The 16,117-nt window shown below is 40.0% G+C and overlaps 1 protein-coding gene and 1 non-coding gene across 2 annotated transcripts; both read left to right on the top strand.

Annotated features, from left to right (window-relative positions):
- Positions 1–3,177: 3,177 nt before the first annotated feature.
- LOC135500906 (U1 spliceosomal RNA) lies at positions 3,178–3,340 on the top strand. Its single transcript, XR_010449538.1, has one exon. It is a non-coding gene; the product is annotated as a U1 spliceosomal RNA (small nuclear RNA).
- Positions 3,341–7,506: 4,166 nt separating this feature from the next.
- LOC135500335 (ribonuclease P protein subunit p25-like protein) lies at positions 7,507–16,116 on the top strand. Its single transcript, XM_064791738.1, has 6 exons — positions 7,507–7,521; positions 9,764–9,912; positions 10,593–10,729; positions 11,082–11,123; positions 12,063–12,137; positions 14,158–16,116. Coding segments are annotated over exons 1-6 (795 nt in total). The 5' UTR covers positions 7,507–7,520; the 3' UTR covers positions 14,549–16,116.
- The last annotated feature ends 1 nt before the right edge of the window (position 16,117 follows it).

Genomic DNA, 16,117 nt, shown 5'->3' with positions numbered 1-16,117 from the left:
AGAAGAGAAAAAGCTTGAAGGAATCAAAATCAGAAGCAAAATACAATGGCGTGAGGAAGGGGAAAAATGTACGAAGTTTTTCGCTAATTTGGAAACATTAAATGCTGAAAAGAAAGTAATCGATGAACTCACTACCCCGGAAGGGAAAAGAGTGACCTCACAAGAGGAAATCTCGAAAGAACAAATTCGCTTTTATACCGAATTATACAAAAGAACACCAACATCTCCCAAAGCACAAACAAAGATTCTCAAAAACATAGACAAAAAACTAACTGAACCACAAAGTAAATCCTGTGAGGGAAAACTTACTCTGAAAGAACTAACAATCTCACAAAAAAGCTTCCAACTTGGGAAATCCCCGGGCGTAGATGGGCTTCCAATTGAGTTTTACCGAACATTTTGGGATCTCTTTGGGCCAGACCTCTTAGAAGTGGCAAACTATTGCTTTGAAAATAAACTCTTATCAAATACAATGCGAACAGGAGTCATAACCCTCCTCTATAAAAAAGGAGACAAAACTCTGTTAAAAAACTGGCGACCCATTTCACTACTCTGTATTGATTATAAAATCATCACAAAATGTCTAGCAAACCGATTAAAGAAAGTCCTTCCTCATATCATACACAGTGACCAAACATGTGGCATAGAAGGTCGACAAATACACGATAATGCGCATTTCACGAGAGACCTTATTGAATACGTTAATCAAACTAATAAACCTGGCCTTTTGTTATGCCTTGACCAAATGAAGGCCTTTGATAAAGTCTCGTGGGACTATCTGTACAAGACACTTCAAACCTTCAACTTTCGAGAAGATTTCATCAACTGGGTTACACTATTTTACACGGACATAAAATCACACATAAAAAACAACGGCTGGCTATCAGGCGCCTTTAAACTAGAACAAGGAGTCAGACAGGGGTGTTGCTTATCTGCCCTGCTGTATATACTAGTGGCGGAAACACTGGCAGAAACAATACGAAAAAATAAAAACATCAAAGGCATAAAACTACCAAACCAAAAAACAAGCAAAATAAAACAGTATGCAGACGATAACACATTAACACTTTCAACAATTGAATCACTACCCCACGTCTTTGATGTACTAGAAACATACGAACAGGCCAGCGGTTCCAAAGTAAACAAAGAAAAAACGGAAGGCCTCTGGATAGGCTCCTTCAAAAATAACATGAACAAGCCAATGAATTTAACTTGGAAGAATGACAAGATAAAAATATACGGCATGTTCTTCGGAAATACAAGTTACGATGAAGACAATTGGGCCCCCAAAATTCTAAAAATTCAGCGAATCCTAAACCTTTGGAAACAAAGGGACCTTTCTATAACGGGGAAAACAACAGTCATCAACACCTTTTTAACCTCACAGATCTGGTACCTATCAGCGGTCTACCCAATGCCGGACAAATACATTAACAAAATCCAGACATCTTTCGAAAACTTCATTTGGAAAAACCGGAAGCACTGGGTGAAAAAAGATATTCTATATAAACCTCTCAACGAAGGAGGTATAAATCTCACTAACATAACAAACAAAATAAAAACCCAAAGAGTTAAACATATCCTGAGATACCTGGACAACCACAATTATGCATGGAAATGCTTCATCGATCAAAGACTCCAAACACAATACGGGGCCCACAACAAAGACAATATTCTACTGGAAAAGAACTTCAAAGCCAAAACAACAGGAAGCAAATTCCTCAATCAAACCTTAGGTTACTGGGAACAAATACACAGAAGCTTTAAGCTGCCAAAATACAGGAATGCCCGTGACCTGCTACACCAAAACCTCTTCAATAACACGGAACTAAAGACCCAGCTGAACCTCACGGAAAAACAGTTTATAAAGGCTAATGTGGTACAAGTCAAAGACATATTCTGTAATGGCGAACGCATAGAGTTTGAGGAAAATGACAAGATAAAACACATCCCAAATGGAGAAGAAAAACTTGAAAATCTGTACTCTAAAATCCCTAGAGAATGGAAAATCAAACTCATAACAGCAAGCGAAACAAAGGGAGCGCAAAATTTTAGTATTAATCTAAACAAAAAATCCATCAACAAACTCAAATCAACAGATATTTACAACCACTTGATCAGTGAAACAACACGAGATTTCACACCCAAGTCGTACCAAACATTTCAAGAAATCATAAATGATGAAATCAACTGGAAAATTAATTGGCTTAATGCACAAAACCCCTTAAGTGCCAACAAAACTAGAGAATTACAATGGAGGTTCTCCCACTTGACGCTTGCGACCAAGGATAAACTTAAAAAGTGGGGAATGACAGAAAACGACACATGCGAAACATGTGCAACTAATATAGAAGAAACTAATTTGCACATATTCACAGACTGCCCAGTTGCTTTCAACCTATGGGGGCGCATAAACCCTTTAATCGAACAGATTCTAGGCAAACCCTGCAGGTTAGACTTGCATAAAATCTGTTTCGGAATCTCATTTCAAAACACCATCGCGGCAGACAAACCAAACCTACAACTTTCAAATTTCCTCATCTTTCTTGCAAAACACATACTATGGAGAAACCGAAATATTATTCTCACTGAACCAGATAAACCCAAGGCAAACTTAGTACAAATATTCAAAGCAAACGTAATCAGCAGATTAAAACAAGAATTGACCAAAGCCGGAAGTTCTCCGACACAAAGTCTAGTCTTCCAAACCGACTGGTGTTGCAATAACATCCTGTGTAACACGGATACCTTTGAACTCAGAAGAAACTTCATCTAACTGTATATAAGCCTATTAACTCTGGCGACATTCATTCATTAACAACAACACGTTTAGCTTAGTGTTACCACGACTTCCTCCACCAAAATCACTCCTGAAATAACTATTCAGCACAATAAAAGAACTTCTAAGCCACTGTTTGTACAATGAATGCCTAACCATCCCCTCTTCCAGCACAACAATATGGCCAGCAAGCAAGCCATCACAGAACTGCATCACCTGTAAAAATAATGTCAAGTGTTTCCTTTCAACTACAGCTCGTTAGGCAGAACAAACTGTAAAACCTCCGCAGGCCGATTTGCGCCGCCTAGATTGCTAAGAGATGTAGACCACTCCCTGAGCTTTGTAAGGGATAGCTAGCTCATTATCATTGTTACTTTTACATGTTGTTACAATAAAAGATAAAAAAAAAAAAAAAAAAAACGTTGATCACTAAGGACGTTCTCCCAGGGCGAGGCCTTTCCATTGCACTTCGGTTGGGCTGACCCTTGCGATCACCCCAAATGTGGGTGACTCGGGTGCAGCATTTATGGTAGTGGGGGACTGCGTACGCGCTATCCCCTTACAAACTAAAAGAAAGAAAATACCCTCTTTGCTCCCTCTAAGACATCACCCTTGGGTTATCACAAGGGCCAATTGTCGGGAAGAACACTGCACTTGGGTATACATCCGCATCGTTCCTCGGACCCGAAAATATGACGTGTAATAGTAGGCCCAGTTGCGACCAGACAAAATAGTTTAATTGGTCGCATACAGATGATGCGATTCCATCTTTGTCCAGACTTCCAGCCCGACCAAGTCATGGAACGCCCCAGCCGCTTTCTCGTCAATCTTCCGCCGGCGCCACCCCTGCCTCTGGAACAAGCAGGGCTACTGCTGGGACCCGCATGATTTTACAACGCCGAAGCCCGAGAGAAGCCTCATAGCAAAGAAACGAAGGCAGACAGCAAGTATTTTTGCTAGCAGTTTTCGTCCCTGTCATCACGTTCATTCAGCATAACTCACACCCGTTGCTATTGCAATGCATGTAATGTATGTAGTGTCAAATGTGTTTATCAATTGCATTCTATTCCACATGCCGATCTATCAATGGCCTTTTTAGGGTTGTCGCAAAATGTCTGATTGCAATGTAATCTTTGGCTGACGGTGTAACAGAATCCATGATCCTCAGCATTTATTTTGTTTTTCAAGAAGCCCTTCTTGTGTGACGAACTGTGTTGGCCTGATGATGCCGTGTCTTTTCCGGGTATTATAGACTTATATGCAATGTCCAGGTAACAGCTATTGGGGGTATTCGAAAACCCTGGATCAACAAACACTGGACTGGACTGGACTGGACTGGATTCAACGTCACTGCTCACCATCGCCTGCATCAACATGGCGACAACAATGTATTGAGAAACGACGGGGAAATGGGACACGGTATCCGTCTATGCTACACTGTGCATGATATGTGCATGCTATGTACATGAGTGTAGGCGATACACTACGATGAATTATCGATATTATCAGGCCGGTCCGGTGGCACACATCTGCCAATTTCATCATGTTAATGGCGTGTCAAGACCCACAAATCACTCAGATGTCTAGAGCAGGCACTTGTACATATTTCTGTTTACATAATACATAACCATACCTATTCTGTCGTCGCCAATTATCGTAAAATCGACGATAAAACCCGGGCGACTTTTCGGGTGACGCCATGTTCATGGCGTATATTTTGTAATAATTTTGGTATAAAGGGCAAAGTTTTCAATGTCATACAAAATCTATATACGAAATCCAACTGTCGTGTTAAAAGCAATGGGATGCTCTCAGACTGTTTTACCTCTGATATAGGTGTGAAGCAGGGCTGCGTCCTGAGCCCATTATTATTTAATCTCTTCTTAGCGGACCTCCCCGATTGCTTAAATGAGTGTAATTCATCTCCCTTACTTCTTCATGACACTATCCTCAGCTGTCTCCTTTATGCGGATGATCTTATCCTTCTATCCGCTACTAAAGAAGGTCTTCAGTCACTCCTGGATGGCCTGTCGTTGTTTTGTTCAAAATGGGGCCTCGACATTAACATTGATAAATCAAAGTGTATTATCTTTAACAAATCTGGTAAGTCTTTAGCTGCTTACTACAGGTTTTTATTCAACAGTGTACCCCTTGAAATTGTTAACAATTACATGTACCTTGGTTTAAAGTTGTCTCCATCTGGTAAATTTTTACAGACTACACAAGACCTGTCCAGAAGGGCTACAAGAGGTCTCTTTAAACTCAGGCAAAATCTGCAATTCTCTTTAAAAGACTCCCCTCGCATCAGTCTCAAGTTGTTTGAATCTATGATTGAACCCATTCTTATGTATGGTTGTGAGGTCTGGGGGATGAGGATTACCAAAGATTGCCCAATAGAAAAAGTCCTTATCAAATTTTGTAAAGAAATACTTTGTGTCCATAAAAGGACCTCAATTGCTCCCTTATACACTGAACTTGGAAAACTACCTCTAAAATCACTGATTAAATGTCGTTTACTCAAATATTGGTTCAGATTACTCTGTCTCCCTGATGACTCATTGGTCAAGAAGGCTTATCTGTTGGACGTATCCAATGTTTCAGCTAAAGCTAATCAATTCAAACATTGTTGGGCAGCTTATGTTAAAAAACTTCTAGATTCCTCCGGGTTGGGCTACCTATGGCTTGATCAAATGAATATTAATATGGAGAACTGGAAATTATTATACTCTAATGCCAAGTCAAGGATTAGAGATATCTGTCAACAAGAACTTTTTGGTGAAATTGTAACAAATATAAAACTTGATGTATATAAGAACCTTAATGTCAAATTTGAACTTCAAACATATTTAAATGCTATTAAATCCGTGAAGCACAGGGCTTGTATCACAAAACTAAGGCTTGAAGCCCATTGTCTAAAAATTGAAACTGGGAGACACTGTGGTCTAGATAGACAACTAAGAGTATGTGAGATTTGCAAGTCAGGGGAGGTTGAGGATGTGTCTCACTTCCTTGCGACATGCCCGATATATACCTCTTTAAGGGCAAAGCTCAATGCCAGTTACGATACGAGTAATCTCCATTTTCTGTCTGTGTCGGATCTGACCAAAATATATCTAGAAAATCCTTCACCCCCTCTGCTGAAATAATCAATGAGTTCTTTGTACAGCGTAACTCTGTATTGCCCTGACTATGATTTTATCTTTAAATAGTTGTGAGCTTATTCTGTATACCCTGTAATTTCTTATGATATATTTTGTAATAATTATTGTATGTTACCGTTGGCCCCTCGTGGGCGTTTTTAGTGTAATAAAAGAATTTGAATTTGATGTTGATGATGGAATTAGGCGGGAAGAGATTCGGCAGGGTTGTGGGAATTGTATAACTTTTAGAAAAATCCAGGTGGTGGAGGGCGCTGAGTCATAGTCCAGTCCAGTCCAGTCCAGTCCAGTGTTTGTTGATCCAGGGTTTTCGAATACCCAGCTATTGGTCCATTAAGTCTTTTCGGTGTCATCCTCAGCAACTGTATAAAGCCAGTAGTAGGCCTATCATCATATGTAGATAATTTGAATGTAGCATGTTGTGATACGACGAAACTAATTGGTTTTCCTGTTACTACAAGAAGTCTCTTAGAAGCCATATGCTGCATACCAGATCATGAGCCTGAACCTGAGCCTGACATGCCAATTGGGGACTGCACTGATCAGGAAATCATAGAGGTGAGATAGGCTATATATTATGTCTATGCGACAGTTTTAAATTTCGAGAGGCAATATTGATATAAGATTGCCTAAAGCTGAACGAAAATGCAAAGTTATGATACTCCAGAGGGGTAGCTCTTTAAAGTTAGTTTTTACACAATCAAAGTTATAGTTAACTTGACGTTTCAAATGGTTACACCATGGAGGTACCTCCATGGTTACACCATTGGAGATCATTGATTTCTTGGTCCTCACAGTGCGCCAATGTTGATTTAGCAGTTGCTTTGGCAAAGACATGTTTTTTTGGCGTTTCTGAAACCTAGAGCGCTACTCAGTAGGTGGCTAACAAGAAACTACGCATTTTATTGTTGTTGCCGACGTATGTGTACACTGAACTTGGGATGTGCGTCGGCCCCGTGTTGAAATGCCGTCCAGTGCCAGTTGGTGCGTTTTTCGCTGATTTGTGCAAAATTCGACATATTTCAAAAGTTCAATGGTTGACCCTCGTTTTTTTATATTTTTGTGTAGCGTAAGCTGTTTTCACGGGAGAATGGTCACCTTAATAATTATTCAGGAAGAAATGTATAATATTTGGGGTTTTTCATGATTGTCCGGCCCAATTGGCAATATTGCCATTTGGGATGGTGAACAGAGCTAGGAGATAATGCGACGCTTATGATTTATTTAAAAAAATAAAATGCCCGATTTAACATCCTGCAGAATCAGGGGAATCGGGCGTTTCCAGTGATAAACGACACAAATGGGTTGTCCTCATGCAATCAATTTGGAAACGCATTTGAAAATAGATGTTACGTCCTGTTAATGGGGCACGTCATCATCGCGTACATTTTGGGAAAAACTCCCTAACGAGACCATTATCCCGCGTTGGAATTTATTTACTACTAGTGGCGTCACCTGTTAATAGAGAAGTTACCAGTAGAACTCCGTCATCCAAGGAGGATGTAACAAATCGCGCCCACGCTGATCGGTGGAGGATTGTGTCCGCTTTGTTCATTTCTTATCATGCGTCTTTAGAACTTAAAAGTAAGTTTTAGAACTTAACATAGCATTATGTAAGGCATTGATATGTGAGAGTGAGGCGAGAGTGATCCCATTTGCCGTCCTAAAATGTTGTTTTAAAAGATGTTATGTTGTATTCGTGAACACTGAACTGCACCACACTACAGACTACAGAGTACAGTACACTAGACTAGGCCTACTACACGAAGTACACTCGACTCCGCGCCACGCCCGACGGTGTGGATTGTCGGCGGGATAAGTAGTATAGACCTAAGTGTACGTCGTCGCATGTAGTATTGTACATTTTTGACCAAACCGCCCAACAGGACACGGGGATTTGAGGCAAAAAGTGCTCATTACAAATACAAGAAATTTTTCATCCGTTTTTCATCAACCGCTACGCGCTAAGGGTACTTGTTAACATGGTATTGGTAATGGTAGGCCTAGTGTTTTACATTTTTCTGGAGTAATGGCCGCTGATGAGAGAGTAGACGGTAAACATGGTAAAAGAAAGCTTCCTGAAGTATTTTTTCTGTTAGGCTATCGTCTTAAGTTTTAGACTATCCAACACAAGGGAATTTACACTACAGGGTGAAGGCCAGAACCAGACTTCTCAACTTGAATGTCCCTGGAAATTATTATATATTCTGCAATTCTAATATCAGGCCTATCCCCAACAATACATCAGTTTGTAAATTGTAGGAAAGAATGTATATTTTATGAATAAATTAACTCTTTGCCTGCCAAACTCGTTCTAGAACGACTGCAACTTCCCACCCGTTTCCTGCCAAACTCGTTCCAGAACGAAATTATTAGTTCTCCGTCATAACACCAGAGGTCAATTATGTCGGTACTGAACCAGGAAATAGTTTGATGTGTTAGGCTTCCATGCAGACGATGATCTGCTCATTCTATGCATGCATTTCGTTACTTCATCAAGTGAAACTGGCGGGAAAAACCACATGTTTCCTGCTGATAGAAGCAAAACCTGCAAAGTACCCCTCTGCAAAGGTGATTGTTTCAATGACTACCATGGAAAAAAGCAGTACAACTGATTTGTAGGTGAAAGAGTAAGCTGAAAAAAGGAAAATCAAACAGGTTTCAAGGATATATGTCTTCTTGTTTTTTTAAAAAAATTATTGAAAATCTGGTAAAAATAGTGAAATCGTGGCAAACTGGGGGATATTAATTAAAAATAGCTGTGGCAGGGAAAGAGTTAATAAAGTTCGAAATCTCTGTAATTTTGAACCTTTCTGATGTCACAGCTGCCTTGGCTTGTCATTCTAAAAGGCCTTAGTCACAGTATATCATTGTTTCTAATACAAAATACATTACGCCTCGTTTTGATCGGAGCGGTCTTGGTATCGTAACCAATGACCGCCTGGGTAGGTATAAAATTGACGTCATCTTCACAAGCAACAATATGGCGGAGTTCCGGACACCAGGCTGGATCATTCTTTGACGAAAACGGAACATATATACCTTTCAAATCGTATTTAATTTGTTTAATTTTGAAACCTTTTAGAATAGAAATTAATACCTCGCTGTCGGTCATTGGTTGTATAATCAAGACCGCTCGGGTAGACCTCAAATTACGTCCAAAACCCTCGGGCGCCGAGGGTTTTGGACGTAATTTGAGGTCTACCCGAGCGGTCTTGATTATACAACCAATGACCACCAGCTTTGTATTAATTCCTTAAACATACAGGTGATACAATAGACCATGTACTCTCATGACATTCTTTTATTGATATCACCCAACAATACAAGTGCTGTGGGGGACACTTTCTCAAACCGGTCCCTGCACCCTCAGATTCAGAAAGTTTCTGGCACGCATCTTCGTGATACATTGGGTGACTTCATAGTTGGGGTTAGTGTTAATTTTGTAAAAGTGTTAGGGCTTTTATGCAGCAACAAGACAATATTTCTGAATGACGCTGCGATCAACACAAACTTAAGGTGTAAAGCTAAGGGTACACAGCCTTGTTTGTGGAAATGATGCATCCAGGGCTGCTGAAAAACTAGAACACTTTCCCAAAGTTAACACTAACACCAACTTTGAAGTCACCCATTGTGTCGCGCACCAAGGACAGCTTGATGTAATGTCTAACTGGATGAAACTGTGGAGTCATAATCGTTTCTGAAAATTTTCAGAAAAAATGTAATGTTGGTGTAGGCTTTCTGATTGCACCGTTTTTATAAATGATCGCACAGTCCAGGGAAGACACATCAGGCCATCCTCCATGATGTCGTTTTTGTATTTCAGTGGAGCATTATGAGAAACAGGAGACTCGTTGTGTCGATGACGACAGTGATGAAATGCCTGGTATACTTGCTGGATCGGTGGTGCACATGAAGGTGAACCCGGGTAGCAAGATCAGAAATCTAGTTGAATATGCTAAAAGACGAATAAAGGTAAACATTCTGAAGAACATGTCCTTCCCAGTTTTGTCTCTGACCCCCAATGCCAATGGCAGTTGGTATTTCTTACAATATTTAGCCAGAGATAACACGAAGTTGCTTGAAAAAGAGACTTTGTCTTATCAAAGAAACTGGATTAAGTAGAGCTCTTTCATACATGTCCTTTCTTGAGAAAATGGTGTGACTGGATATGGCCTTGCTTAGTCTCCTCATCCTTCAAGTTCAAAATGGAATAAAATTTTAGTAATTGATTTTGAATGTTATTGTCGGTAAAAATAAGAGGGCAGGGCTCCATTTGATTCCATCTGGACATTTTTCCTAACGGAGGACTGGAATGCAGACAATATGTGACTTGTCTGAGTGGCTTAGTCATTAGTGATCAATCAGATTTGATCAATCAATTAAAATTGATCGCCAGAAAAAAAGGAATGGGCGGCTTTTTATTGCAGTGTGTTGGTTCTTCCTCTGGTTCATCAGTCAACTATTTTTTTGTGTTTGATGCCTTTCCAATTTTGTTTTAGCTCTTAAGATATGTAGAATAGGAGGTGACTGGGCAGCCGGCAGCCGGGTAATACTGCCCTTGATAATGCCAATGGTCCTTTAGGATTGTTTTTGGTATACACCGTGCCGTTTAAATTAAGAGTTATTCTGACATGAATCTTTTGCCTTTTCAGGAAAGGGAGACTAAGCAGCTCACGTGGAATGGGGCAGGAAAGGGAACCTCAAAAGCCATCTCGTGTGCTGAGATATTCAAACGATTGGTCCTTCCAAACATTAAGCTTCATCAAATTACCAAAATCAAATTCAAAAGGTACTTTGCTTGTTTATGCTGCAAAACTTTGATGATTTGAAATCGATACTGTATGTATCTTGATCATTCTCAATTTACAAAGTTACGAGCTTAAGACATGATTTAGAACAGGGCTCTTTAGTAATGGTTTATAAAATTTAGCATGTGAATGATTATGGATTAGCCACTCGAATGTTTCTGTTTGCATTTGTTAGGCATTGCCATTGGTTGTATTTCTGTAAGTGAGTTAGTTACAAATTTTCTTGGTGAATCTCATCATGTTATTGTGTTAATTCAGGGGGGTCACCCCCCCCTTCTCAGTATGTATGTATACATCTCTCTCAGTATTTGTACTATCCATGCTTCATTGCAGAGTTGAAGAAATCTGGAAACCCAAGGTAGAAGGCTTGGATGTGTAAGTTGTGCGTCGTTTTAGTGCATTCATTCTTCACTGTTTAGTGAGCAATTTCATCAAAACCTGTCTTCTGAATAGACACAACTCAACTCAGTGAAAAAGATAAAAGTTATGAAAAAAATATTTCGGTGAAGAAGTTCTATTAGATTTTAAAACTTTAGCCCATTTCTCAGGACAACGGTATAACGATTTTTGGCTATTTTACTCAGAAAACGCACCATTTGAATGAAATTTATTCTTGTACAACATCGAAGTCTGAAGTATCTATCTAAGAAGACAACTGTCTACTCTGTCAAAACCAAGTAATCAATACATGACCAAGAATGAGCGATTGTGAAAAGCACCGTTATAAAGCTGTTTTAACCCACTGCCTGTCGCAATCCAACCACCTTCGTCATGTTGTCAGGACTCCGTCACATACAGCAGCTAAATTGCTCGTTAAAGCGATCCTCTAGTCCTGGGGCAGAAGAGTTGGGTCACACAGTTTGGAATTGAGCTTTTTGATTTTAAAATGTACCCTGTGACGTCTTGGTGTAGATAAAAAAATTTCTGTAGTCGCGCTGATGGCGTTACTGTGACGATATTGAAAATGACGTCGCGTCGTAATAGCGGGGTGACGTAAACTCGGATCTCGGCATGCACTTATGTGGCAGGAAAGGTCTTTCATGCCAGGATAACGAGTACTAACTAAGAGCTGAAACAAATTTGGAAAAACATCAATCACGTTTTGAAAACTAGTTTACTGATGAACCAGAAGAAGAACAAACAGACTACAGTAAAAAGCCGCCAATTCCTTCAAAGAATCAAAACAGAGCCTTCAGTGTGGGCCCAGTGTTTTACTTTTAGGCCCTGTCCACTTTCATTTGACTAAAAAATGCCCAGTTGCCTTGCCCGTTACAAGTACTTGTTATAAAATAGCCTGTTTTATATATTTTCCAGGTTGAAGGTGAATGTTGATATTCCAGCCATCAGTATTCTCTTATCAAAGGAGCCTTTGGATTCATTTGAACCTGGGTAAGTCACCTGTTGACATGGTGTTCATGAGTTTGACACTTGGACCTCTGAGGCCATGGGTCAAATAAAAAAAGCTCTTTCGAGACAACATTTAGAGGGCAAAGTTAAAATGCCGTAAAACCTCTCTATTAAGGACACCCTAGGGACTGACAAGTGCTGTCCTTAATAGAGAGGTGTCCTGATTAGAGAGGTCAAATTGAATGGAACAATCAATTTGGGACCAAAACTGGTGTCCTTAATAGAGAGGTTGTTCTTAACTCTTTACATGCGCTAGCCGCGGCTGGTCGGCGCAAAGAACTTACGCTGTTCTCCCAGGAGCCGCCATTACTCGGCTCCATTCAAACAGTGCGAAACTCCGGCAAGCCGACTACAAGCTACTCCAACTTTAATGTATCGTAATTTCTTATTGGCTGGCTCCATGGTGACCCTATTTGAATGGCCAATAAGAGATAAGCTTCTATTTTCTATTCAGGTCACTCCGTTCTAATTTAGTATTCATGAGGCATGAATAATAACGATGTATTGGCGGGGTTCCCCAGGAAGTTGACCTCGTCGGCCATTTTTAAACGTTTCTTTAATCTTTTTTTTTGATTGACGTGCCGCATTGTTCGGGACCAGCTGGGTTTATTTATGATAGATTTATTTGATTCGAGCTCCGGATCAGAATTTGAAGGTTTTGCAGATTCAGATATCAATGTTTCGGTAGGAAGTGATGATAGTGACTGGGACTTAGATTTTTATTATAAACATTTTGTGTCGGATGAGGACGATAGCGACAGTGATTTCTCTGGCTTTGAGCCAGTGGAAGACCCGGATGATGGAAAGTAGAAAATTTTACGGTGATTTGTAGAAATTTTTTTCTCTCCAAGTTTGCAGGCCTTGTTCTCAGTTACTTTTCGTTAGAATTCAAAATAAATTACATGAGTTTATGCGGAATTTAATTCTTAGTTACTCCTCAAAATTTAAGTCCTGTACTATGAACAGCAACGGAGATAATATCACTTATGTAAACACTTCCTGAAATACGGCCGCGTCAGTGACGCGCTCCCGGGAAACTATATCAGAATAATGACGCTGTGTATTCAGGACTTTGACGCTATGACGCACGCGGGTCTAGCGTATGTAAAGAGTTAATAGAGAGGTGTCCGCTAAGGGAGGTTCCACTGTATGTGATAACATCACGTAATCATAAATTCCAACCAAAATAGATGCACGTTTTAAAACTGGATTAACTGACATCCAAGCCTAAGAGCGGATGTTTTATTTCAACACTTCCCGCACACCGAGGTGACCAAATCTGCTTTATTTAATCCTGCAACTCACATGACGGGTGAAGAATTAAATTTCTTTTATTAACAGTTAGGAGCAATTGACAGAGTTTTCTGGTTACCGGTACTTTCAATTTTTGCAATATCTGGTTTATGAGCAATTCTAAAAAAAATTGTGTGAACTTTTGTTTTATGCGACGCAATATTCAATAAGCCCATATTGAGAAACTCGCAGTGTGCTTGAAATCAATATGGAAAGCCCTGGCTACCCAATTTGTAGCCACAGTGTGAGAATTATGATTTTAGACCAGATTTTCTGTGTTATTTCGTATTAGGTTTTTTAGTGTGAAAAATGTGTGTGTCGGTAATAGCCAGTTTGTGTAGGTCTGCTGGGTTGTTTAAATAGCTGTGCTGAACTGTCCATACATATCTGAGATCAGTTAATTCCATAACATTTTAGGAGTGGGTTTGTCTTGTCTTTTCGATAGGATGTTTGCCATTGGAGGTAAATTTTATGTTCAAGGCTGGTAACCAGGTGGCGATAGTCATCCCCTTGTACAACCAGAGAACCGTAATGGTCGAATGTATGCGGTGTATTACAAGACCACTGACTCATTTGAGGAGACATAAGGACTTTTGAATATTGTTTACTAATCGTTTAGTCATCTATGAAAGTTTCATGATTATGTCCCCTGAAGGAAGGGTTTAAATCCAAGTCTAGTGTTACTAACTGCTCCTCACCTGTCTTGTAGGTACCAGCCTCCAGGTCCATTTGATGTTTACTGGAGAGGCAAAATTGAAGATGAAAATAGCAGCGAGAACAAGACACAAAAGTCAAAACGAGGTGCTAGGACCAGTGTTGGAAAACCTGATGTAAAGTTTCAGAAAAAGCAAAAATCGCATCAAGATTCAAACAGAGCTGCAAGTGCTGCATATGGTAAGAAAGAGACTAAACAACGTAAGAATGAGAAGAGACGTGCTAGTGAGGAAACACGACGAGATGCTAAGGGCGATGAGAGGAACAAGGATAAAACTCTAAAGCAATCCGTTGATTCTAAAAAGGAGACTGGATCTGATGGTAATAGAACTTTGCATCAGCCTGTGCAAGTCAATATCAATGTGGAGGAGCCCATGGAAAGCTAGTCTCGGAGTGATGTACTGCCACCATGAGATGTTTTGACGTGGAAGAAGGTGCAAATCATTCGAAGCTCTGCTCTGGCATTAGCAAGGCAGATGACAGATTCGGGTCGTAAGGCATCTTGGGTCAGTATGATAAGCAGAAAGGGCGGGCAGGAAGGCCATACTTCATGCGTTTCCAGCTGAAAAAATTGCAGAAGTGCAAAATACCCCTCTGCCCTGGTGATTTCCTCAATATCTACCATACCCAAAATAAATATTACTAGCTTGTAAGTGTTAGATGACTGAAAGGCGAAGTCAGTAAAACATTTTTGGTGAAAATATCTTTTTATCCACCTCTGGGGAGCTTATACAAACCGTGGTGTCCGTCGTCGGCGTCCGTTAGCGGAGCACGTTTCGTCACCACTAGGGCAAGATAGCTAAAACTTGGTGTGATGGTAGCTTTGGGCAATATGCCCAGAAGTATTTGTCTTTTTCGCGATATGACCTTCTTTCTGGCCTCCAGAGAGCCATCTTGGAAATAGTTTTTTTGCGTTTTTGAAGCTAATGGTTGTACGTAGAGTGACGAAATTTTTATGGTGGGTGCACCTAATAAGGTTAAATGACATATCGCCCGGGTTTTTGATTTGACCTACTTTTCAAGGTCACAGAGGTCAAAGTTCACGAAATCGCCGATAGGTGGCACGTTTCGTTTCCATTTGAGCTAGAAGGTTCTGAAGTTGTGAGGAGATATTAGCTGCTCAGCGCAATAGTGGTCTAACTCCACTTTTGGTAGTTTTGAGAAAACACCTGACGAAGTCTAGAGGTCATAAAAAAATCAGCTGACCATGATCATCATCCTCATTGGCACAATTTGAAATCTTGGAATCTCCTTTGTTTTGGCCCATAATCAATTTTGATTTGAATAACCGTGTTTAAAATTTTGATTGATTGTTTTTCCCACAATTTGTGAATTTTGTGAATTTGTGAGATAGACCACTCTTGCACTAACCGTTTCGGCATATGAACTATGAACTGAGTTGGACCAAGTCATGTAATTCATCATAAAAGTAACTTATACGTTTTATTCATCTAAAATAAACCAGTTTAGAAAGAAAAAAGGTAGATAAAACATCGCACTGTCTACAGATACAGGACCCGTCATATACAATAACTAGCATTATACCCGTGGCGCAGGCAGGTTCAAATGGGCTATATCTTGAATAGATTAAATTGCAATGAAAACCTAATGCAATACCAAAGGAGCAATATCGAAGAGACAAATTAATCAAACCATTTGTCCACAGACTCGGACCTAGCTGTAGCGTGCTGTATGCGTGCATAAAAGGTATATCAATTGGTCCGATAGAGATGATGACTGAGGCAATGTCAGTGTGCCTCGTTCCTTAGTCAGCAATATGCCCCTTTTTATACGGAGAAGAAGAGGGAGAACTCAGATAGGCCTTCACATGTCGGCTTCCAAATGGCTCGAACCAACTGTACTATCACTACTATAACTTAAAGGCCATATATCAAGGTTTGAAAACATGCTTGATACTCATGAAATATGTTGAGGGTTAAAAAAACAAGATCCCA

The sequence above is a fragment of the Lineus longissimus genome, chromosome 16, assembly GCF_910592395.1.
Source record: "Lineus longissimus chromosome 16, tnLinLong1.2, whole genome shotgun sequence".
In the NCBI taxonomy this organism is placed as follows: domain Eukaryota; kingdom Metazoa; phylum Nemertea; class Pilidiophora; order Heteronemertea; family Lineidae; genus Lineus; species Lineus longissimus.
This window is presented reverse-complemented; position numbering and strand designations above follow the sequence as displayed.

Coding starts and splice junctions, on each gene's coding strand:
- LOC135500335 (XM_064791738.1), top strand. Junction 11,124..12,062: donor AAGGTAGAAGGCTTGGATGT/GTAAGTTGTGCG, acceptor TATATTTTCCAG/GTTGAAGGTGAATGTTGATA. Junction 12,138..14,157: donor TTGGATTCATTTGAACCTGG/GTAAGTCACCTG, acceptor CCTGTCTTGTAG/GTACCAGCCTCCAGGTCCAT.